Source organism: Zonotrichia leucophrys, chromosome 1A (genome assembly GCF_028769735.1).
Source record: "Zonotrichia leucophrys gambelii isolate GWCS_2022_RI chromosome 1A, RI_Zleu_2.0, whole genome shotgun sequence".
Classification (NCBI taxonomy): domain Eukaryota; kingdom Metazoa; phylum Chordata; class Aves; order Passeriformes; family Passerellidae; genus Zonotrichia; species Zonotrichia leucophrys.
Genome location: NC_088170.1, coordinates 66,293,825 through 66,319,419, shown reverse-complemented (window position 1 = coordinate 66,319,419; position 25,595 = coordinate 66,293,825). Strand labels below are relative to the sequence as shown.

Below are 25,595 nucleotides of genomic sequence, written 5' to 3'. Positions count from 1 at the left end.
CTGCAAACAGGACACAGACAAGGAAAAATAGAAAACCACTGATAGTAATCAATGCCTATTGTACTTGAGAAAACAAGCCCTAATTTTGTATCAGGTTCCTCACACCCAGCACCCTCCTGACACAAAAGACACCTCTCTTAGTATTTTAAATGTCAATATAAACAAGATTACAAATCCCTGTAGACCTTAACAATGACACTAAGTTTGGTACTGCCCCAGATTTTGTTTTCAGTGTGCATCAGCCTGTCTGCTAACTTACACTGTAAACACTTGGGAGATTGTAGGGAATGATGGCTCTCAGGGATGACAAACTTCTGAGGTTTTTGGTACATCCTGCTGCATTTCAAATCTCATAGAACAGGAGTTTCTTTCTGTCACAGCAGGCCCGGTATGACAGCACACATGACCCAGACCACAGTTAAAATCTATAGTGCAATATAAATTGTCATTTCAGGGACAGACAGTTGATTTGTTTATCCTAATTATATTTCTTCTATTAGGAGAGATTTTGCTTCTCAGGAAAATAAAAACATCATTTGCAACACACTGAATTTCTCTTAAGCAATCATAAAGCAGCCCTGAGAGCACTCTCTGGTGAAATCTGCCCGGTAACAAGACATGGATAAGCCACAAATAGGCACAATTAGTGAAGAGATAATCTGCATACACTGTTAACCTGTACAGTCTTTATGTAATTTAAATCTTTCAGCTTTCATCCCTTGAAGCTGACTGTATAGAGAATTAATTCTGTGTTGGTGAGTAAAGATGTTCCTGAGCAAGAGGAACATGTGGGTAATGACTGAACAGCAGCAGCAAGTGGAGAGGACCTGAGGAACAATCCTCTACACCTAACACATAAAAATGGAAATATCACAATCCAGGTGACAGGAAAAGTTCAGGAGTCAGAGATGAACCCTGCAGTGGCTCCCATCACCTCTGCCCCAGAAATAAAATAACTCTGACATCCTTTCTCCATTAGGAATGCACGTGGTGCTGCAGCTGGGCTTTCCCCACACAAGGACCCCTTTGTGTGAAAAACATCTCTCTGAATGTCACACAGCAAATCAACTCACCCCAGTGAAGCACACTCTGCAGGTAAAGATGACTTTTAACTGACAGCTTGTAAAAACAATAATATTGCAAAAAGGAAAGAAGAGAAGGAAAAAAAAGTCCCCCAAAAAACAGAATGTAAACACTCCCCTTCCCAATACCATTAATTATATAGGTATTACTAACTTTTCCACTTATCACTGATTTTTCTGGATTTGAACTGCATTTCAGTATTCAAACAAAAATGCCAACCACCAAGAACCTCAGAGAGGCCTAACAGCATCAGAAGTAGCAAGTCAGCTTGTGTTCAGTTTCTGCAAGCTGCATATTTACATCTGCCAACCATAAAAACCCTAAAACAATGTAATACTCTAATCTTCTATTTGCCAAAAAGGAACAGATTATGTTACAAAGGAGGCACCTGTAGGGGAACTGCATGTGGCCTCTGGCATTTTCTGACTTAAAGTTGATTCAATATTAGGTTCCAAATCAGCAGAGACTTCAGTAAGGTTAAAAAAATATATGAAGCCAAAATTTACTAAACTTTTATGGACTGAGATACACTTTTGCTCATATACAACCACTGAGTAACCTTAATGTATTTGGATCTTTTTAAAATTAAACATTTTAACAAAATTTTTTATAAATCCTTCCAAAAACTTCAAGTTTGTTTACATCCAACTAAGTTATTCACAATGAAAACTTATCTTCAATTTAGCTTGGAATATGTTTTTTGTAGGCTATCAATTTTCATTCCCTAAAAAAATATTTTAAAACATTTCACTCCCTCTGCAAGATCAAATTACAGAAATAAAAACCCAGATAGAAACTGAATTGAAAAGCACAGTGAAAGATTATCCAGCAGTAACACTTACACAGCAGTTTCCAAAATATCTATTAAAGGCATAATAATACTTTCACCAAATAGATAATGCAATAAAGAGCCTGAATATTCATAGTAGCAAACTTTTAATCTTATTTTCTTTACAAGCTTGCTACTTACTGTAGAAAGCCAAATCTATCTGTGACTTTGTAAAGATGGTAGTCAGCATCTTCCCACGGTTCAATCTGAGCACCCTCACGTCCCTAAGGGGAAAGGAGAAAACAAAAAGCCAAATTATATTTTATGACACAATAAATAAAGACACATAAGGGAGCATTCAACCCCTGAAAGCATAACCTTTGGGACACTTTGGGACATGGTGGCAGGAGGTTAGAGGAGGAGGAGGAGGAGAACACCAGTCCTAACCAACCAAGATGAAAGAGCAGAACACCTATCCCAGCCCTGACAAACAGTATTTTCATCACAGGAAATCTCTCTTGGTCACTGCTATACACAAAATAGATTTTAACCAGAGTCACAGTAATCCCACACCTGCTGTTAAACTCCACAATAATGCATCAAGGTCCCCAGAGTGCCCTCTACTAGTTTCATTTCTCAAGTCCATCTTTCCTGAACAATCACCTGCAAGAGCACATCCTGCAGACACAGTGCATGCTGACTTGCAGCAGCTGTCAAACAATGCAGCACTGAGTTTCCCCTCAATTATGCATTCAGGCATGTCCCATTCCTGCTCTCCAACTGCCAATCTTGCAAAGGCTTGCAGAAGTTTAACCACATTTCAGCTCTGCCTGCTTCTGCTGTGGGCTGTGCTCAGGTTACTGCTGTGAAATCAGGCCACCGCTCAGAACACAAAGGGAATTGGGTTTGTGTGGCCTGGTTTCAGTAGCGGGGGGATCCAGGGGTAGCTACTCTGAGAAGCTTCTGGAAGCCTCCTCCACATCCAACAGAGACAAAGCCAGCTCCAGTAGGGACTGCCACTGGCCACAGCCCAGGCCACACTGGAGCAGCTTTGGGGGCAGAACCTGTGACCCCATGGGGGACCCATTGCTGGAGCTCCTGTGCCTGAAGGACTGACCCTGATGGAGGGACCAGTGCTGGAGCAGCTCACGAAGAGCTGCAGCCCATGGGAAGGACCCATCCTGAAGAGTTCATGGAGAACTTCAGCCTATAGGAGGGATATCCCCACTGGAAAAAGGGAAGAGTTGAAGGAGTCAAGCCCTCAAGCAGAAAGGATGTCACAGACATGTTTTATGAAAAATCCTTCCCTTAGGATTTTTTCTCCTGAGAAGCTGAGAGGCCTCAGGAACAAAATGTAAACATTGATAATCTGCTGCTGTGGAATGCAACAGGTGCATCTGGGATTGGTCTTGTGGTTGTTTCTAATTAATGGCCAATCACAGCCCAGCTGTCCGGACTGTCTCAGTCAGCCACAAGCCTTTGTTATCATTCTTTTTCTATTCTTAGCTTAGCTAGCCTTCTGATGGAATCCTTTCTTCTATTCTTTTAGTATAGTTTTAGTATAATATATATCATAAAATAATAAATCAAGCCTTCTGAAACATGGAGTCAACATTCTCATCTCTTCCCTCATCCTAAGATCCCTGTGAACACCATCACAGAGAGAGTCACAGAAACCATGTGGGATGAATTGACCACAGCTCCCATTCCCCATCCTCCTGCACTGCTCAGGTGGAGGAGGTAGAGAAAACTGGGAGCAAAGCTAACCCCAGGAAGAAGGGAGGGTTGGGCAGAAAATGTTTTTGATCCAGTGTTTATTTTCTTATTGTCCTACTCTGATTTGATTGGTAATAAATTAAACTGATTTCCTCAACTCAGGTCTGCTTTGCCCATGACAGTCACTGGTGAAGGATCTGTCCCTGCCTTTATCCCAGCTCAGGAGCCTTCTGTTACATTTTCTCTCCCCTGCCCAGCTGAGGTGGCAGTGCCTGAGCAGCTTTGAGCAGCAGCTGGTGTCAGCCTGCCACACACAAGCAGGTTTTTCCTCAGTCCAAGGTGAGCCACTCATTTACTGGTGGTTTGCTCAGTGTGCAGTAATTCTGGGACATGAAACATTCCATGAACTCCACAAACAAGGCTATTGCTCTGTACTCCAGTGACACTTAAAAAGTCCATAAGTGGTACAAAAATACCTGACTACTGTGTAAGCATTTTGGGAACACTCTGTGCCAAGCTTTTCCTGACAAGGGGTCCAAGAACAAACATGGTATGAGCAGGGATTTCTTTAGATCCCCACAAGATGAGAAACAATACAGCTCACTCATCTTTTACTTTTTCTGCTATGATTGCAGTATTTGTACTACCTTAACAAAAGATTAAATAAATTCAAAGTAAAATGAGAGTCCTTCTGATGTCACATATCTGTGAGATATGTGAGCATCTGAGCATCCTCAAACACCCCACCTTCACTACTTCTAATACAATACACTCCCTGAAATGGTCCCAAAGTAACTTGCTATGCACCTGAAAAATGACTTGATTGAGTCATTATCCAGAATATCCCCCATGGAGAGAGAGTTTAATTCACACAGAGGCCAGTGTATCATTAAACACCAGATTAGTACCCAACAGAGTATTTTAAACAACAGCTAGCTGGAATCATGATTCACTTTTTAAACAGACATATTATGAAGATTCATTATAAAATGTCTTTTAAATGACTAAAAAGTTCACTTACTCTGTCATACTTGGCAACTATCTCTGCTCGTTCCTGGGCAAGTTTGACAGCAGCATCCTGCTCAGCATCTGCACCTGCAGAGGAATTAAAACCAGGTTATTCAGATTTTCTCCCTTGTGAAAAAACAACTGCAGCCAAATACTTGGAAAATCAACTTCAGGGAGACTGCTTCAACAGAGAAATGCCAAAACTGTTGTGTCAAAGGAAAATATGACCTTGGTACATGTCCTGAATACTGCTCAAAGCAAAGTACAGTTACTGCACAGTATCTTTGTTTGCTGAGTTTAGAATATTTCTGATTTTCCACCAATGTAGATATTAAATACAGTAATGAAATAATTCTGCACAACCCACTAACTGAAAGGCTGAAGAAAGTACTAAAGGCCACTAATTGGCAATTCCACAAACATTCTAACAGCAAAGAAAGCTGAAACATTCACTACTGGCTTAAAACAAAATTGTGAAGTAAATACAGGATTTGTAGAGATTTTGGAATACTGAAGAAGTACTGCATGGTTTCTTGGAAATAGCCTACTTATTTCTCAGAAAATGGGGAAGGATGTCATTACAGTGTCAGAACTGCAACTTGGGCAACCCAGAGCTGGAATAAGTGTAAGGATATGACAACAGGAAGGTTGACAGGCAAAAACAAAAAAAACAGTGTGTGAGTAAGCACAGGACATGAGGACACTGCAGATGCAGCATTTACTACACGAGTGGAGCTCAAGTTTTGCTCAGTCCTGTTCCTTGAACAGAAACCATCTCTAGGAAATGGACAGGAACAGAGAGCACCAAGAAAGGAAAAGCTGTTATTCTGAATATCCAACAACAGAATGTACTTCAATATCCCAAATATATCAAACCCATGAGGTAAATCCGCTTTAATTAAGTTTGTGAAATATTTAAGCATTGAATTCTTTTGATTATTAAAAAGCAACGAACTTCAGATAAAGCAAGGTTTGAAAAAGGTTTAAAATATATTTCAATCTAACACTGTTACAAAAATAACTCCAAGCATGTGGGGTTTTTTCCCTATCTAGTTCATGGCAACATAATGAACTTCAGGAATTGTACATACCAACCATCTGGGCCATGAAATAGAAAAACAGATCAGATATTACAGTTTTCTATCATATGACATTAACACAATTATTTGTTCAAACCTGTGTTCCTTTAGTAAAGGTTACCTACATATTTCTCAACATTTAGACAAGAAGTTGTGCCAAGGAGGCCTTTTAAGCCATCTGTTAGAGATTTAACATGGTCTCTGCTTGTTTGCACTCCCCCTTTCTCCAGGGGAGCACTCAGAGAACCTCAGTATGACCCACAGAGACACAAGCACCAGCACTGGAAAACAGCACTGCCTGTCCAAGCTTCCCTAAGGGAAGGTCTGGCTGCTTCTTCAAAGCTTTCATTTATGATGCCCAGAAATCACACGTGGTTACCCTCACCTGGACCCCTCTGTCACCATTACATTACTCCTGTTTATTAAGAATACACAGAGCTCTGCCATTTTCTCCAGCATGCAGCAGAACCACCACACATGTATTTACACAGTATTTGAGGGAGAAAAAAAATACTAATTCAATCTGCTATATTTGGAAGCTTCACATCTCTAAGCTACCACACTGACAAATAATTTCCTCCCTGTAAGATAAGGGGGGAGTAGAATAATTTCATTTGCTCAGACTTTGGTGTGTCCAAGCAGGGCACTGCTCCTCCTCTGCTTTGGTGCTGGATCCTTTACTCCTAAGCTGAAAGGGGGCTCAAGACACAAAGAAATTGGTCTCAGGTTTGCTTTTCTCTGTCACAGCTTTACAGCCACTGCAGGGCTCTGTCACCCTGGCTGCCCATGTGAGCTCAGAGCTCCCAGAGCCCTCCCCAGCCCTGTGACACCCAGGGGTGTGGAGAGCCTGGTTCAGACATGGCTTAAAGAAAGAGGCCATGAAAGTACTCAGCTGAGGGAAAGATAGAAGCCTGCTGTAAAGCAGCCTTTCTCAGGCTTGATTCTGTAAATAATTAAGGTTCTCAGCCACCTTTTATATAAATAACAAGATTCTCAGACCGTTCTGTCCTTGGCTGCTACTGGGAACACATGGCCAGTCTGGGAACAGATATGAAGGTTTTGAGAACCTTTCATATCATGGTGAGAACACTGATCTTGGTTTCAGTAAACTAACTTCAGGTATTGTAAACAAAAGGAGGAGCTGAAGTTTTCTCTACAGCCTATCAGGAGCTCAGATTTTGCAATATGCATGAAGTGAATTAACATTGTTATAACAAGTGCCTGGTTGATCAATAAATCAGAGTCAGATGCTGACCAACAAAGGTGGGTCGCTCCCTTCACTTCAACACAGGGGCACAGACACAGCCCCACAGCACTGCCAGGGCGCTCCAGCACTCCCCCAGCACAGTTACCACCCTCTGGTTCCTAATCTTTACTGGTGGACACAGTGCGTCTGCTGAACTGACAATGTCCACTAAAGCTACCAAAGCAACACAGACACAAAGCAGTGGGTGAAGCCTGGTTTTACTTTCAAAGTGAGAAGATAAAGGAATTGTAACCAAAATTAAATAGTGTTTCCTTCTGTACAGCAGATCTGTGCTTACAGCAAATCTTTACAGAAGACTAATTGTGAGGTTTTAAAAAATAAACTTTTAACTTCCTCAGAAACCTGACATTCCTTCAGCAACTTCAAGTACTGATTGACCCAAATCTCCACTTCTCCAATGGACAGCTCTGGGGAAAAGCTCCCTTGTTTAAACCTCACCTGCTGCTGAGCTTCAAGAAATAGATTAAAAGTCCTATCATTAATTTCCGAGTAGAAGAGATTAGATTTAATTTGAGAAAGAGTCAAAGAGTGTGGCTGAATATAAGCAGATATTGTATAACTGCTTATATATAATATAAGCAATATGGTAATACACAGTAGTCAATACATTGACATAGTACGTAGCTGATACATTTTTAAACAGAATTAAAAATGGTTTCTATTTTTATTGTAAAACGTGCTCAAAAGGACATGCATAGATCTTCAAAGACAGACAGAATAACAGTGTAAGCTGAAAAAAGTTGAAACCTTTGCTTAAAAGAATGCCAAACTGTATTTGCACCAGAAAGCAAGTTCCTGATTTATGCTGAAAATGTGGCCATGGCTTACCATGCCTTCCTCTGCATAAGCAATGTGTGAATCAAAGTTTGGCATGTTCTGTGTCTCATGACAATTCAATTACATTTAGTGTGTAAATTATCATATTCATTGCCTTTAAAGTAATCCTCTTTGCTTTCTGCCAGAATCATCTTAACCTTCCAGCTGCACTGAGATAGTTCAATGTTTCATTAATCCATCCATACTGAAAACCCAGAAAACAGCTTGAGATGGGAGCAAGAGCTTTTATTTTGGGAGATAAGCATTAAACATGATTTTTCTTAAAGGAGGAAATATTTAAATACCTCCAACTTTAAAATTTTAAATTGATTCCTGATAAAGTAAAAGCTAAATATGGGAACAAGAAAAATTCTTTGGCACAAAAATGCATCTCTATGAAATTGAAGACAAATAATTTGCATTCTAAAGTCTTATCAGTTTTGTTCAGTGTTATCTCAGTGAAAGCTGTTAAAAATATTATACAAGTTTGATTAAATTTACAAATTAAAAGTTAGCATTATAGATTATACAGGAAACAATGCCATCACAAATAAGGTTAACATTAATATATTGTCAATTAATTAGTACAGAGAACTGATTTGAACTAAAACATGGGAGATATATTAGCAATGACCTGATGATAAATTCTGTCAACAGTGGCATGTTAAACAGCACTTTCAAGTCCCCCCAAAATCAGACAGGCTTACAAGGTACAAGCAGCTGCCATTAGTGACATTTAACAGCAAAACAACAAATCCAAGTAAAAATAAACACTAGTAAAGAAAAAATAAGGTTGTAGCCTACAAATAGGTGTAAAAATTAAATGCTGAATTTTACTGAAACTTCTCAAGGATAGAGATTTTTGCAAGAAACAGAGATATGCTTTCATGATCTGATGAAACTTAAAAAAATCCTGCTTCACTCTTGCTTTCATGACTTCTCTCTTCTGTTCCACATGGATGAAGAGTAGCTGTGGATGGAGTCCCTACAGACATCACAGAATCTTGACCCAAACACCCCTATAATCCACCTAAACATGTATTTTAAGGGGGAGGTAGGGAGAAAAATTTACAACAATGTAATTTTGTATTCATTTAAATCACTGAGCTAAACACTGAGGATCCCTCTTGCACTCCCTGCAGTAACTCAGATTTCCAGAATAAAGGAGGGGAAACTGGCAGGACTATCTCTCATGTTTCCAGCAGCCAAGAAGGAGCTGAACAGCCTGTGACAGCCTGGCAGCAGCTCCTGCTTGGGGTGGCTACCACAGAGCCCACAGTTACACCTGGCCTTCACCACAGCCTGGCAGAACTCAGCTGCTGTGAGGGAGGAATGGCCAGAAGACAGTAAAACACTCTTCTTTCCCACAAAAAGAGAAGTTCCTGGTCTACAAGGTTTACTAAGTACCTGTATTTTGAATTGTTTGTCTAAGCCTGCATGGCTTCTAATCCTGTTCAGAAGTGCAAACCAATAAGGCACAGCCTTTTTTCAAGTGATCTCCATGTACAATCCTCACATCTCTAGTCCCTACAAAGGTAGGCATATAGTTTATAGGAATGGTCTTTGGGGTTACTTTAACTCACTGAGCTGTTCTCTCTGAAACAGCCTAAAAAATGACTAGGCTGTACCTCACCTGGCAAAGGTAACAACCATGGAGGAGCTCCCTCATGAAGGCAGTATGAAATGAGTACCACCAAGAGCCCCAGTGAGCTCCTTACACTGAAGGAGCAATAGGTACAAGGTACATTGCAGTGCTCATGCATCAGCAGCAGTATAATAAACTGCCTCTTACAGATGTGCCATAAATTTAAGAAGAATCACAGATTTGTTTAGGTTGGAAAAGACTTTTAAGATCATTGAGTCCAACCATTAACCCATCACTGCAGAGCCCACCATTAAACCATGCCCCCAAGCACCAAGTGCTTTTAAATACCTCAAGGGATGGTGACTCCACCACTTCCCTAGGCAGCCTATTTCCAGTGCTTGAGAACCCTTTTGGGAACAAAATTGTTCCTAATATCCAATCTAAACCACCTCAATGCATCTTGAACTTGTTTCATCTCATTCTGACATTTGTTACTGCAAGAAAAGCCAGTCCTCACCTGTTCACATTCTCTGAACCTGAGAGAAGCAGTGAGAGAAGCAGGGAGAAAAAAATGATCACAACAATTCTTATCTCATTTGCTGTGCCTGTGTTTGTGCCAAAGTAGAATGCAATATGGAGATTGTTTATCCAAAGTGATGGTGTTTTGTTTCCTTGGCCTATCAGGGCTCTGTGTGTGTGTGTGTGTGTGTCGGGACTGACGGCTGACAGTCACGAGAGGAGGGCAGTTGAGTGTTTGGCAAATTCAGTTTAGATACAATGTAATATAGTGTAATATAATATAGAATAAAATAGTATAATAAAGTAATTAATTAGCCTTCTGATGTTATGGAGTCCTCCTCATCTTTCTCCCCCTTGTCAGGGTTGCCTTGCTTTCCAATTCCCACCTGGCTACACCCTCCTGGTAGGGAGTTGTAGAGAGCAGTAGGTTCCCCCCCTTGAGCCTCTTTTCTCCAGGACAAACACCCGCAGCTCCCTCAGTCACTGTGCACAGGACCTGTGCTCCAACCCTACCACAGCTCCACTCCCTTCTCTGAACACACTGCAGCACCTCAATGTCCTTCTTGTCACAAGGAGCCAAAGCTGACCCCAGGATCCAAGGTGTGGCCTCATCAGTGCTGAGTACAGGGGACAATCCCAGTCCTGGTCCTGTGGCCACACCATTGCTGGCACAGGCCAGGATGCCACTGCCCTTCCTGGCCCCTGGGCACACACTGGCTCAGGCTCACCCACTGTGGACCAGCACCCTCAGAAGTGATGCCTCCTTCCATGGGGCTCAATATACCAAGAGCATCCTCTGCAACCTTATCCCAAATTCTGAAAAGTTATTTTTTCCTTTTTTGTCCTTTAACCCACCATCAGTCTCACCAATGCAGAGCACTCTGAAAACCCCAAAAGAATTGGAAATGTTACTTTGTTTCCCATTACTTTACTAAAATTCTTGCTTGTTTGCACATTACACATCCCACTGCTCAAAGAGCTGCACTGGCACAAATTCCTGTGTGCAGGCACCACCACCAGCTGCTATGCATCTACACATTCAAAGCACATATCAGAGCAATAAACAAACTCTCTGGTCATAGCAGAGAGTCCCTTAAATACTCAGGCTGTTTATTTTCCTTCCAGTTCATTCCCATAAACAACGAAATAAAAGCCATGACGTACACTTAATAGTATTTTGCTGTGGGTACACCATGTTCAAAAGGAAGAATCTTGGTAAATACCTGCACATCAATACTCCAAACTGCTCTGAACAAAAGGGATTGAGCGTCATTTATTATACTTTCTACTCATGAAAAGAGAATTTCTAAAACAGAGAAGAGCTAACATAAAATGAACTGGTTAGTTAGACCAGTTAGTTAACTGTTAGTTAAAAACAATCCCTTTCGCATAGCAACACTTTCTCTGAAATGTTATTTCCAGAAGTTAACTGAGCTACATTTCTTCCACCATTAAACATAATTATATTCCTTAGATATTATTAGTTTAAACTCAGTTATCAATAATTTGAAATGAGAGATAATAACAGCACAATGTAAACAATTAAAGACCAGTATATAAAATTTTACACAACACTTTACCAGTCTTTAGACTGTCATTTTCTTCCCAGTCCTTGTAGAGTTCTGTTTTAGTCTTCATGAAGTAAATCTGTTTGCTTCTACACCATATTCTAAATGAGTTTATCAGAAATGACTGGGGGAAAAGTTCTCCTCCTCCACTTGCTGCATTTGCTGCACACAACTGAGGCACTTGACACGTGCTCCTTTTTCCAGACACAGCCCCTCTAGAGCTGCAGGAGCTGCAGGGGCTGGAACAAAGCTGCCGTTTGTTAATGCCGAGTGTCACGAAGGCACCACGCTGGTGTTCTCCAGCCCAGCCCACAGCCCTGCATTCCAGCCCATAATAAACAAAAGGATTTGAACAAACAGCCTCAGAGGCCAGGGCTCCTGTAACACATCACTGTTCTGCTCTTGGGCAAGAATTCTTACTGGTGTTTTCCAAGTGCTGCAGGAAAAGCGTTTTACTGAAAGGACTTACTTGAAATGGGGCTTGAAGTACCCTTTTCCTGGCTTATTACCTAAGAAACCACAAAATTAGGTAACTCGAAAAAATACAGTTTAGATTTCTGTAACTGGCATTCCCTACGTAAAGGATGGAGATTTTACATATTTTCTGATCATAATTCCTGTACTCTTCAAGATATCTTAGGAACTTGAAATACCCAGGACGTCAGAGGCTGACAATAACATTTTTTTTGATAAAAGTACAAAAATTCAAGAGTAAAACCTAAAAATCAGATCTCTGTACCAAATATCCCAGAACAAACAAACAAAGTCATTCTCCTGCACAGACTTTAGCCCTGCCATGCTCTCTCACCCTGCCATTCTGCTGCTCTGTGATGCCTGCAGCCAGGAACCAGCCAATTCCATATCCCAACCTCAGCAAGTCAGGGCACACACACTACCAGACACTTTGTGAAGCCAGCTGAAAGATGATCAGTGGCACTGGCACAGGTTACCAGGGAGGCTGTGGAATCTCTCTCCATCCTTGGAGATGTTCATGGGGTGTCCTGGGCAAGCAGCTCTGCATAGCCCTGCTTGAGCACTGATGACTTTCAGAGGTCTCTTCCAGCCTCAACCCTTTTGTGGTTTTCTTGCACTCAGAGAAGTGTTAAAATGCCAGGAACAGGAGATCTGATCAAGTGTGTTGGACTATTCTTTTTTCCCCAGAGACTGAAAAAAGAACAGTTCCTTCAATTGTTGTAACCTTCCTCCTCATATCGTGTGGCAGAGCACTGAGCCTGGAAATGAGCAGCAGCTCCTTTGTCTTCACCATGATTGCTGCTCATGGATCCCACCCAAGCCCAGGTGTCAATAGTTTAGTCTCTGGAATCACTATGAGTTTACACTAAGCCAATGCCATGTCCACTACCAGCACATTTCCCTCAAAAGCAGCATTTTCTTACTGCTGACACACACAACAGCAATCCTGCTGCTACACAGAAATAATCATCTTCCCTTTGCTCATAACAGAGCTACTGAACTGAAACCAGCTACCTTCTGTTTCCTTATGTGTGAGCATATTTGTGGTGAGGATGGCAAGAACTCACACACAATGAACACAAGCATTTGTCCCAGGTTAACTCTCTCACCCCCTCACCACTTGACAACAATTTGCTTTTTAACATCACTGCTGCATCACAGACAGCAATAAGCCACATTACTCTCTCTCTCACACACACACACATATATACACTATAACTGTACTAGAGATCTATACTGATACCTCTCTTATGTCTCCCAAGTTTATCATGTCTGATTTTGTGGGTGTTTTCCAATAGACTTAGAAAAGGTGAGATTTTGGCTTAACTGAAATTTCTCTCCATTCCAAAGAAAATAAAAAAGCTGAAAGATAGAGTAGAACTCTTTGGAAAATCAATATATTGCATTATGCTCTGCACTAAAAAAAGCCCATTGCAACAGCAAAACACATGCACTCTCCCCCTCTTAATAACCAGCATTCAGAATAGACACTATTGTAGTTCTACAGCATGAGGAGTAATGAGTGAAAAATATGAAAGGAAAGATTTAACTTCTCTGAAGAAATGTGACAGAACTCTCATCCTAATGAAAAATCAAGTTTCACTATGGTAGAACTCTTGCAGTTTTGCAACATCCCCTATGAGACACTGCACGTTCACCAATGGAAAATGGTCACTTTGGAAATCAGTAGAATTAACTGCTACTAAAAACCCTCTCAAATCAATTTTAAAGTGATCTCCAAAGGACTCAAAGCAAGAGCAGGGAAATCAAGGCAGCCTTGCTAAGCAATATTCCACAGAGTGTCAAAACATGAAATGAGAATTTAGGAGTCTATATATCCCATAGAATTTAAATCAAATACTTTATCTTGCTTTTAAGCAAAAATGGACTAAAGGGCTTACAGAAACTCTACCAATATTAATCAGTTACTGCAATATGCCTATCTTTTTATTTTTAATAACATAGCCTATTAACATTTCTAGTTAATGGAACAATGAAAGTACAAAACTCAGAGTAAAACAGAAAAAAGAATATACTCTAATAAAATAGAACTTGGCCATTTAATTAGTCCTAATTTGCAATTTGTTTTTCTGTGAGTTTCATGTAAATAATTAAACCTTAAAACTAGATCACTCCATCAGCAATACCTACACCTAACCAGCTGGGAGCTGCAGTTGGAGTTCTCATGTCATCACCTCACTGCTGAGCCTTATGAAAGTTCCCACAAGGGTTACAAAGTGGAGTGACAAGATCTGGCAGGGCTCTGCTGTAATTCCATTTCACAAAGTGTTGTGTGCAGTCATGAGCCAGAAGGTAATTAATTTGCTGAAGGTTAACATAATCAGTTGCAAAGCCAGAAGAAACCATAATTGCCAATTTTCAACAAGCTGTACTGAAAAGAGTAAGCCCAATTTTGAACAATGCTCCTTTCTTGAAAGAAAAAGAGGACAAAAGCAATGCACAACCCACCCTTGTGCCCCAACCTCTGTCAACACAACCTGAAACATTTATGTCAGCTCTTAACAGACTTCAATGTAAAAACTCAGGCTGGGTATAATTTGGGGCTTGCCAGTATGCAAAGACTGGTCTGACTTGTGCCACAACCAGCTAATGCCTTATGTCTGAGCTGAAGTCACCCTTTGTTCTTCTCTTCCCAAGGGTGTAGCTGGTATCTGGCCCTTTCATCAGGATTCTTCTCTTCCCTCAGTGCCATGACAGAGCAGCACGGCGGCCACAGAGCAGTGGTCACTCAGCCACACGTTTGTTTGTGTGTCAGGAGATGCAAACCCTGCCGAGCTCAGCCCTCCCAGCAGCTGCTGCAGCTCCAGGGGACACAGCGAGCCCTGGGTGTGACACAGGTGCCACCCCAGCAGCCATGGGACACAGGGACACAGCCTGCATGGAAAAACACAGCAGCTTTTCTACTACTGCAAATCATTTTATGCTCTTCCATGAAAAGACTGCATTTCTTAGAACTCCTGCTGTGGCTAGAACTGATCCCACAGTAACATAAAATCTGTTTCATCTACAGCTCATGAGTATTACTCCCACACTCCTCCTGAAATCCATGACCTTTCCCAGCCCTAGCCTTTACAATTATGTCTTAATAAAATATGCTGCAAATCATCTGCTGCATTTATGGGAAGATCAAACACTTGACCTAAGAAACAATATTGACAGATGAAAAGCAGAAATATTTCAGGAATTTTACCCTCAACCTAATATAAGTTAAGGCATACTATTACACCAGTGGCTTTTCAGGTACTAGTTATGATTAAATAAGAAAATTTAGTTGAAATTGCCTTTTTTTTTAATTCCTTGCACTTTTAAAGTATATTATACCTGCAGTTCCCAGAGGCTTTTGAGAACTAAAATATCCCTTCTGTACACTGACACTGCTCATACTTCTTTTAACCAAGACAGGCTACTAGGCACACAAGCAAAACCATCCTTCAGCAAGACTGAACGTAGCAGTTCTCTGCAATAAATTTCTTCTTTGCTTTCCCAATGCCATATATCAGGATGACATATAAAATATTTTTTTCCCAGCAACATAAATCAAAATAACATTGAAAAATTCTCCAAAATGCTGACATTATTTCCAACATAATTTCAGATTTCCTGTTTTGTACATCATAATTAGTTGTAGAATACAAATGTTTTCACAGCACTAAGATTTGCCACATCAATTTAAAGAGTAAAATGGTTCTAATATTTTCAATTCTAACACAAAGTAGAACATTTCAAAACAAGAGCTATGCTTCCCACGTTAACAGACTTATATTTAAGTAGTCAGTTGCCACACTGCACTAATTATGTTAAGTCTCCTGATTAATCATTTTTCTCTCCGCATTAGTCAAAATTAATGAAGCAAACAATAATTATATTTTAAGATTCAGCCTTAATGATGTGAAGTCTATTCCCAGTTTAAAACATCACCAAGACAACACTCATACAGACTCTGGATGAAGTTTTTTAAAAGAGGGAGGTTCTTAATTTTTGAGGAAGCTAGAGAAGCTACAGGTTTCTAGTTACAAAATTTCAATGATATTGGTATCACTTTATACTGGCTCAAATAAAGAGAATTGTTCTACACAGATGAGCTGTGAACACACTGACACAGCCACAGTCCAGCTCATCATTTAATTACACAGCCGATTTAACTGATTACAACAGGAAGAAAAGGAGGGTTTGTTTTTGTAATACATGCTATTCTGCCACTTAACAAGACTAAAAAGCTCCAAGCCAGCTCAGAAAAACAGCAGCTCTGACTGAAGGTGGCAGGAGCAGAACCTGGACAGCCCACGGGGATGCAGCAGCTCCCCAGACCTGCCCAGCGCCCTCAGCCCCAGGGCTGGCACATGAAACTCTGGAAAAGGAAGTGTTCACAAACAAGCAACACATGAGCAGCTCCTGAAATCACCACATTTTACTCCCCAGCTGCACACATCCTACCACCCTTTGACTTTTCTGCCTTCTCCTGGAAGAGACAACGTGAAGCACACGAGGACGAGTCCTTGCCCAAAGTGTGAGAGAACCTCCCTGCAGCCTCTGCTCAGAGCTGAACTTGAGCCTCCCACGGGCTGAGCTGCTGCATGGGGAGACCTCAGCATTCATTTTCAAGCTTTAAATTCAGTTTCAGCCCAATACACAACAAGAAAATAAAATCTTAAATATTGTGAAAGTTTTGGCAGGATGAAAAACCATTTCTTGCTTTATTCCAGTGTCCTGAGTTGGAAGATGTGTGTATTCTATTTGCAATCTGTTGAGGGGGGAGCAGTTATCATCTGTTTATTGGGCAGTTTTTCTTTATCTCTTCCACAACCAGTCCTCCCTCAGGGAAATATCTTCTGTTAACTGGCCATTGAGTGTCCCTGCATGGCTGATAAAATTCCATCATCCCACTGGGAGATGCTCCGCCCAGGGGGAGGAGCCAAGCATTCCTACCTGGATACAATCTGACAGAGAAGCAGCCTTTTCCCACTGGATTCCCTGGAGAGCAGCTTTCTTCTCCACTGCATTCCCAGAAGAAGACCAGGCCCATCTACAGCAGCACTGAACCTTCAGAGGAAAACTCCACCCTTGTACAGGATCCCTGCTCCAACAGAACCACAGCCGGCACTGCAGGAGGGCTGAGCCACCATTTAATGGGACAGCTGCCAACACCCTGACCCACAGAGTGCCAGGTCATATTCTAATTCTGTCATTTTCCATTTCAAGGAAGGCTCCTGCCTTCCTTAACAAACACCTGCCTTTTCAAACCAAGACATCCAGCAAGAGCACGTTACACAAGCTCCACCAGTTAGTACAGGCTGCTCGACAGACTGCTGTGATCCACACCAGAGTGTGGATCTTGGGCATCCCTCCATCTACCACTGGGATACACTGAAGGAACAACCAAAAAGCACAGAAACAGTGAGAGGAGCTGCAAGGCCCTTCTGTTCAACTTTAACTATAATCCTAACATACTTAAAGCATTTCACAAAAAAATAAAAATACTGAGTTACACACTAGAGCGCAGTTCACCATTGCTGAACAGCTTTCTTCAATTACTCTGTCTCTGAGCTATTCATCTTTGAGCAGATAAACATTTTAACTGCAGTAATAACACCTTAAGTACAAATAGGATCCTCTAAGGGAATCCTCTGAAAAGTCTGAATGGCACCAAGAAGCTCATGTGACACTAAACCTTCTCTTGGTGGCTCTGTTATAAGCTTGAGTAAGTCCACAGGAAGACATCAAGGCAAATTTAGATACCTGCCCTCTTGTATCAGTCATGTCTACACAGCATGGAGCTGAATAACTGGCAATATCTGTCATTAACTTAAAAATTAAAATGACATTTAAGACAGGGAAAGAAGTGCTGAAATCCCCTCTGAACATCTGAAATCATTTTAAGTGTCAGGCAGCAGTAGATCCATGTTTTTAATGTTTATAAAGTGGTTATAGGAAAGGCTGGAGGAGTAAGAGACAACCAGATGAAAGGTTAACAAGTTTGTCAAATGGCAGCAGAAATGGGGGAAGTTTCTTCATCTCTGCCATGAGAAAAGGAAGTTAGTGGTAGACAAGAAGATTCTGTTGTTTTCAGTTTCACTGACTGAGGACTGGTAAACAAAACAAAGTAAACAGCCCTGGCATTTCCCATGCAAAACAGGAATTAGGGCTCCAAGGCTGTCCTGTGTCCTGGTCCCAGCCTCAGCAGAGCAGCTGCAACAATCCCAGTGCCATACCCACCAAACCACAACCAGGTTCCATTCATGCTGTAATCAGCAATACCAGTATGAATCTGTTTGCCTCACCTAGTTTGCATCAGTTAAAACCTTTGTCAATACAGAACAACTTCAGAGTTTGGATAAAACAACCCAAAAGTAGGGAGAAAGGGGAAGAAAAAAGATCACACACTTTCTGATTGTGTATCTACAGAACACTGTACCAGTAAGAAAAACCTTCTGCCTACGTTAGATCCGTCACTTTTATTTTTGTTTTTTTGCTAGAGGAAACACCAAATTAGATTTTAGATGTAATGTATCCTTAAAACTTAGGAGAGTGTGCCAAAACAATGTCTTGGTTTTTTTCCCCAACCTTTGACTCCAGTTAATTACAGACAATACTGAAATGTCAGCACCACTGAGAGGCAGACATAAAGCTGTAGTAGAAAAAGACCACAAAATGAAAATGAAAAGGCATTTGTTTGAATATTTGATTTTAAAGGACAATACAGAGTCAGAACAGAATTTTCCAAAGAGGTTATAAATCACCTTCAAGTAAGAGATCACAGCAAGAGGCAGCATTTGGCTCATTCTTTGGATATTCTGAAAACATTCAACAAATATCCAGTGTTGATGTAAAATGATAATTGTTAATTTATACTGTTGTTGCACAGAAACAATAACTTTAATAATCAGTGCATTAACAGGCATATCAGTAACACTTTCTTTTTATTGGCTTAGAACAAGATAAGCACTGAGGTACTTCAGTAATACAAACCCACCACGAAGCTTTCAATGCTACTTCTCCCAAAATCAGCACTTTTATTTCAGTACTGATGCAAAATGAACTGCAAACACATGCTGTGAACACCTTAACAAGTTCCTACTGCAAAACAAACATGATGTTAATTCTAATTTAAGCCTTATACACAGCCATCAAGAAAAAAATCCATTTGTTTATGCTGAAGTCAATAATGCACTGAACCTACTAATGATGATCTGCTTTAAAACCACTACACTGTGTTAAAGAAAAAAGCCAAACCAAAGAAAACCACCCATAACCCAGAAAAATCTATTTGTCACAGATTCTCATATCTCAGCAGAAAAGTACCTGAAATTTTACGAAGGCAGTTTGAAACTCACTGAACTGAGAAAGTCTGCATCATCTAATACAAACACTGATGCAGTACTTTGGAAATCCCTGTTCCAGTTTATCAGCATTAGCTCTAGGACAATAAACAAATGAAGCCTTTCATGGATTCCAGTCCAGCCCATATAACCTATTTCATTCCCAACAGATCCCTCTCAGCCTCTGTGAATTTCACATCCCCCACAGAATCAAACCCCCAGCAAGAGTCACAGCTTGGCTGAGCCTGCACCTGGCAAACAGGATCCTGTCCCTGGGAAAAGCAGAGCCACTGCAGAACCTGCCCTAGGGCAGGCATGAGCTGCTCTCTGCACCAGAGAGAAGGAGGAACAGCACCAGCTGGGATTTAAACACACACCCACCCACTGTCTGCTGTGCCTCCAGACGTGCAATTAAGATATTCAGCACTTTGGGGAGGGTTCAAGTTCTCATTTGTGCAGCTCAGATGGACCAGGAGCAACAGGGCTGACTGGTTATCCAGGCATGAGCCAAACAACCCCCACAGGACAACAGCTTTGAGCTCTAAAACCTGAGCTGCAGAGAGAAAACTTAGATGTCAAAGCTCTACATGAGCCTATCTGGCCTTTAAATCCTTTTTTTTGACTTGGAAAGGTAGAATGGTCAGGCAGGAAACCTTCCCATGAGGGAGGGGCAACACTCATTTTGAAATCTACTGACCTCACATGGAAATTCTGCAAATTCATCAGTGAAGTTTTCATCAGTGAAGTTAAACTCAAAATTACTTGCAAGGGAAAAACGAATTTTGGTTATGACTTGTGGCTCCTCTTACAGCTGAAAACATTTCTTCAATACATGTTAAAATGACAGCTTTGCATTTCTAATGTTACTACAACCAAAGCCAAAGCCTGTTGTTGAAGCAAGGAACTGTAATGCAGCAAACCAAAACCATCTCTGTACACATTTTCCTGAAAGGTCAAGCTAAGGATGGGAAACAAAGAGGATGAACTCAGTGAATGTTCCTTCAGTTACAACATTTTGGAAGGATTAAAAACTATCACTCCAAGGGCTTCAAACTGGCTGAAAATCCAACAGCCTTTCATCAACTCTTCCCTCTTCAGCAGATGTACAGTTGTCATCTATCACACAAGTCTGAAAGTGAATGAAAACAACCAAATATTTCTCCTGTTTTAGAGCTTTCTGAAACCATTCAATTTAACAACAAACTCCTTGTTGTGACAGCAAGTTCTTGAAAGAATTTACAAACAACTCAATCTCTCAAGGCTGGGGAAAAAGAAGAAATATAATTTTCAACTTCAATTTGTTTTACTATAGTCCACACTAAAGACAACAGCTTTTAGTGTGCATTAGTCACCAGCATGAACCTTACTCTGCTTAAATAATGAGCAGAATTTCTACACTTTCTCCTTCTCTAGCTCACTTTATTCCTTGGCAGAGAAAAATCCAGGGGTGGAACGATTAAACACTATAAAATTACTCACACATACTCTATTTGCCACCACCCACTGTTTTGGAAGAGCACACAAAGCCTAAGCACTGACAACAGGAACCAGTGGTTCACATTGTTGTGATATCATGTGCTGTAAATGTAGAAAAACAAAAGCATCAGAGAGTACTTTGTACTGAGGTACAAGAGGCTGCTCAATCCCAGGGTAGCAGTCAGGCCACCTCAGACACACTGATGACAGGTTTCTCTGAAAAATGAGTCAGCTGCACACCCTGGGGAAGTTCTCTCTCAATTAAAACAGTATCACAAACAGCCATCATCCTTCAGGTGCTGCTGAGCCCAGGTGGTGTTTCACTGAATCACCAGCTCCACAAAGACTCAGGCACTTGTTCTCAGATAAACAGACAGGATTTTAAGCAAATGCACAAAACAAATATATGGATTTGAAACTCAGCTAATCAGCCTTTACTAAATAAAAACCTTTGGTGGGGATGCAACGAGAGGCTGTCCCCTGTTTGAGAGGCACAGATGGGGATGCAGGTGAAGGCTGCAGCACCCAGAGCTCCAGGGCTGAGGAAGGGCAGCCCAAGCACTGCCCAGCTCAGACACTGCAGCCCTCACCCACCCTGACACACAGCAGGGCAGTGCCCTGTGTCACTGCTCCGGGGATGTAACACCTCCCAGACTCGACAAGCAGGGGGTGAGAATTCACAGCTCACACCTAATGACAGAACAAACGCACACAATAAGAGGATACAGAAAGCAGGGGGGAGGAAGTGTGATGTTTTAGCGAAGCAATGACATTTTAAGAGGATGATGTACCAAATTGCTAGAATAGAATTAGCTGTCAAGTTAAAGCATGCAGAAATCACCATCAGTAAGGGGTATGGGATTACAACATTCCATCAAATCTGAGTACCAATCTTCCCACCACCTTGCACCTGTTTTCCTCCTTCACACCTGTATATTACATCAGCACTGTTTGGGAGCTCTCTGCTTACACAAGCAATGCTGAAATGACAGAAAAAAAAGTAAAAAAATCAAAAGCTTAAAGGAAAACTCATAGAGGCAAAATATGGATGCAAAACAACTGCACATTTAATAGGATGAAGAAAAAATAGGAAAAAAATGGAGAATAGGCTATACCCTAAGTGTGAAGGGTGTATGAACAGTAAATAACAGCAAAACACACAACTGAGACTTAGCAGCACAAAAATAATACAAATAAGGTATAAATTAGCTTATTTTAAAAAACTTTATAGCCACCTTTTAGGTAACACCAAGTTTTAAGGATATAAGGATATGACACAGGGAAATGCCATATTTACAAGCCACTGGAATGATGTGACCATCAGATGCATCTGCTTGGTGAACACTTCAGGACAAGCAAGGCAAATTTCTTATTCTTACACCTCAGTGAAACTGGGATGTCATTACTGGTCCAGTATCAGACAGTTCCCTGATACATCATTCAGCCAGCAGCATTTTAAGTTCAAGCTTCTTAGCTCATATAAATAGAATACCAAATATTTACAGCTTTTCACATGGGACTGCAGGATTTAGCCAAATTTTAATTGAAGGGCTTTTTATATTTGGCTCAGAATGAAAAAGAATGCTTGGGAAACAAGTTCATCTGCAGGTTTTTTTAACTGTGGAGGAAAAAAATAATTTAAAATTATAAAATAGCTGCAATAGTTTTCATGTTAGAGCCATTTTTAATGTCTTTGTATTAAAATAAATTATTCCCAAATAAGAAGCTCTAAGTTGGTTTTTTTTTTTTAGTTTTTAATTGGAAACAAAAGTTTTTCCACTAATCAGAAATCTATTAACTCAACTGATGATAGATAAAAGTCAGGTAAAAATAGGTTTGAGAGGAAAAAATAAAAAATACCATAGAAAAGTTGTAAATGAAAAAGGAATCAGAAATTGCCAAGGCAGCTCAGTCAAATAAACAAAGCCCAGACCAAACTATTAAATAGCAATTCAACAGCAGCAGGAATGATTCAGATATGTCACATAAATTTTGTGTCCCTTGTCCACCTGCAACCACCTCACATTCAAGTGCATTCTCATTAGCCTTATTTGATTATCTCTTCTCCAAGCTCCCCATATCATGAAATTATATCACAGCTAGGGTGCAAGGGATAATTTGTTGATTTTTCCTAATGGTAGCAATGACTTTAGATTCTAACACTTACCAGCCAAAATTGCTCCGAAACTGGCCTGCCAGTCAATACTGTTTCAAAACCAATTATACAAAGCTTATTAACTACTTTTTTTTGTTTTTTTTAACACAGACAGATTTTACCTAGGAGTACATTAAGAGAGCAGAAAGGAAAAGACAGGAGGATGTAATTCAGATATCCAGCCCCGGATTTACAGTGCTTGTTGACCACATCACTGCTCTTTGTCTCCTGCTCTGCTGGAAGTTGCTGCTCTGGGCAGAGCTGGTAAACAGGATCATGTGAGTGCAATGACAGAAAAGAAAAGCCCAGCTGCTGAATTTGCTCCTGCTGCCATCACTGGCAGCTCCAGCGAAGAACTCACAGGAACAGAGCTGCAAAGTTGAAGTTTGTGCACATCCTCAGCATTGCTGTAGAGGGTTAACCCTTGGCTGGCTGCCAGGTGCCCACTGACCTGCTCTCACTCCTCCTACTTAACTGGGAGAAAACAAAAGACAAAGCTCATGGATCAAGATAAACAGGGAGACCACTCACCAATTACACTCATGAGAAAAACCTACTTGGCTTGGGAAAACTAATTTACTGGCAATTAAAAACAGTACAGGTCAGCCCATAACACTTGGGTTTTGCTGCTCCTTAATCCTGACTCTCTTCCCATGCTCCAGCACAGGGTCCCTCCAAAGGGATGCAATCCTTCACAAGCTGTTCCAGAGGGGCCTTTCCCACAAGCTGCTGTTCCTGCCAGAAAATCTGTTCCTGGTGTGGGCTCCTCTTCCAGGGCCATGGTTTCTGCCAGGATCCTGCTTCAGCAAGGGCTCTCCAGGGGCTGCAGGTGGATCTCTGCTCCCTCCATGGACCTCCATGGGCTGCAGGGGCACCATGAGCTGCCTCACCATGGTTTTCCCCAGAGCTGCCAGTGACTCTGCTCTGGTGCTGAAACACATCATCCTGCTCCTCCACTGGCCTTGGGGCCCGCAGAGTTAATTCCCACTATATTTTTATCTCTCTCTTCTTCGCAACTGCTGCACATTTCTGAACTATCTTATCTCAGAGGTGTCACCAGCTTCAGTGGTGAGCTCAGCTTTGGCCCAGGATGGGCCTGTTTTGGAGCAAGCTGTGTCTGGCTGTGTCCAGCCCGGGGCAGACCCTGGACTCTTCTCACCCTGGCCACCTCTGCAGCCCCAGCTACCAAAACCTTGCCAAGTAAGCCCAGGACAGTGGGCAAACAGAAACTCTGCCACTAAGTTAACACTTAATCTCAAAATGCAGAGAATATAAAAACCCAAGTTATAAATGTCAGTCTTCAGTGCTTTAGTGTATAATCCCTCGATCCCCCTCTGCCCCTGAAATATCAAGCCTACCAGAAATTCCATTTATTTCCAAGAAAAACCTCATTAGGCTATTCTATCCAATGCCAAGATCATAAATCTGGGATAAAAGACTACTGATGTTCCACACAATTCTATAAATAACATTTTAGTCTAAATTGGAAGAGCACTTTGGAGCAAAGCTCCAGCTCATCTCTATGTACTGCTCTCCACTTTGTGCTGGGAAGAGACTTGCAAGTATGCACAGCTGGATTCCTTCCAGGTTCAACTATCTGGGAGATGCACTCCTACCTCCAAGTTATGTTCTACCCAAGGTTTGATCTAGCCTGGCAAAACTGCTGAAATACAGAGGAATGTGGAACTCCCAGCCTCCCTCTGCCCATCCCTGCCAGCATGGACACAGCTCATGAGCCACTGCTGTGTTAAATGCCCAGCCCAGGCCCAGCACAGCTGTCTTTTGATTTGCCTAAGTATATTTGCTCATTCCTCCTTTTAGAGCTTATCTGCACTATTTATAGAATGGCTTTACATTCTTATTAGTTGCCAGACAATGATTTTTAATACATGTTCCATCACTACAAATACTCCTCTGCAAAGCTTTACACATTATGTAAAACAGGCAATTATCACTGCACAGATTAGAAGGTCATTCCAATGCCTATAAACTAAATAGTAGTGGGAATTGGAGTCTGTGTAGCTTATTTTCTTTTTCATCTATAGATTTGGCAAGCTCCAGACTAGCATTCATCCCACGTTTTTCAAAACCTAGCCAGAGTACTAATTCACGGCACAGAATTGACAAAAACATATCTTTGATTTGTGCCATATGTGATCCACACTGCACTCTGTGAACACAACATTTTCTTTCACCCAGTGATGTGACATGGTGGCTTCAAGACTTGATGCAGCTGCAGCATAGATGGGGAAATTTTTCCAAACATTTTAAAAGTCTTTTCAACGTACAGCTGGCATCAGAAAAAGGAAAGGATTAGTCAGGTTTTTTCTTTATAGAAGGAGAAAAATTAGGACACAGAGCAATGGTGCAGCCATTTATACATCACACAGCAAAGTGCAGTGCCTGAAATCAGCAGTGGATTGCACACTGGGGAGCCCTGGAAACATCCCAGGAACACCCAACACTTGAAAGCGATGAGGAATTGTTCCACCAATCCAAACAATGGGACTTTACATGAAACAGAAAATATTTCTCTAGGAGAGATCACAGCATATTCAAGTTACCAAAGTCCCTTCATTAGCACAAACACTATTTCCTTTTCTATCAGCAAGAGGAAGTCTCAGATCAAGGCAACTTCTCACATTCCAGTTGAGACCTGTGAACTGCATTATAACCATGTCCTTCAGACTCCTGCTATTTCCCACTCAGAAATGAGGTTTAGCAACAAAAGCTTCACTTCCAT

General features: G+C 41.2%; 1 protein-coding gene across 4 annotated transcripts in view; it reads right to left on the bottom strand.

The window, feature by feature from the left end:
• USP6NL (USP6 N-terminal like) overlaps positions 1 to 25,595 on the bottom strand; it is a 115,853-nt gene that overhangs the window by 55,762 nt on the left and 34,496 nt on the right. For 3 of the 4 annotated variants that reach the window (XM_064703036.1, XM_064703037.1, XM_064703034.1), the window contains 2 exons: positions 4,590 to 4,663; positions 2,054 to 2,136 (listed from right to left, as the gene is read on the bottom strand). In XM_064703036.1, coding sequence (XP_064559106.1) covers positions 2,054 to 2,136; positions 4,590 to 4,663 — 157 coding nt within the window. Of the gene's footprint in view, positions 1 to 2,053; positions 2,137 to 4,589; positions 4,664 to 11,422; positions 11,647 to 25,595 lie in introns of those variants that run through there. The other variant, XM_064703035.1, reaches the window with a different exon arrangement.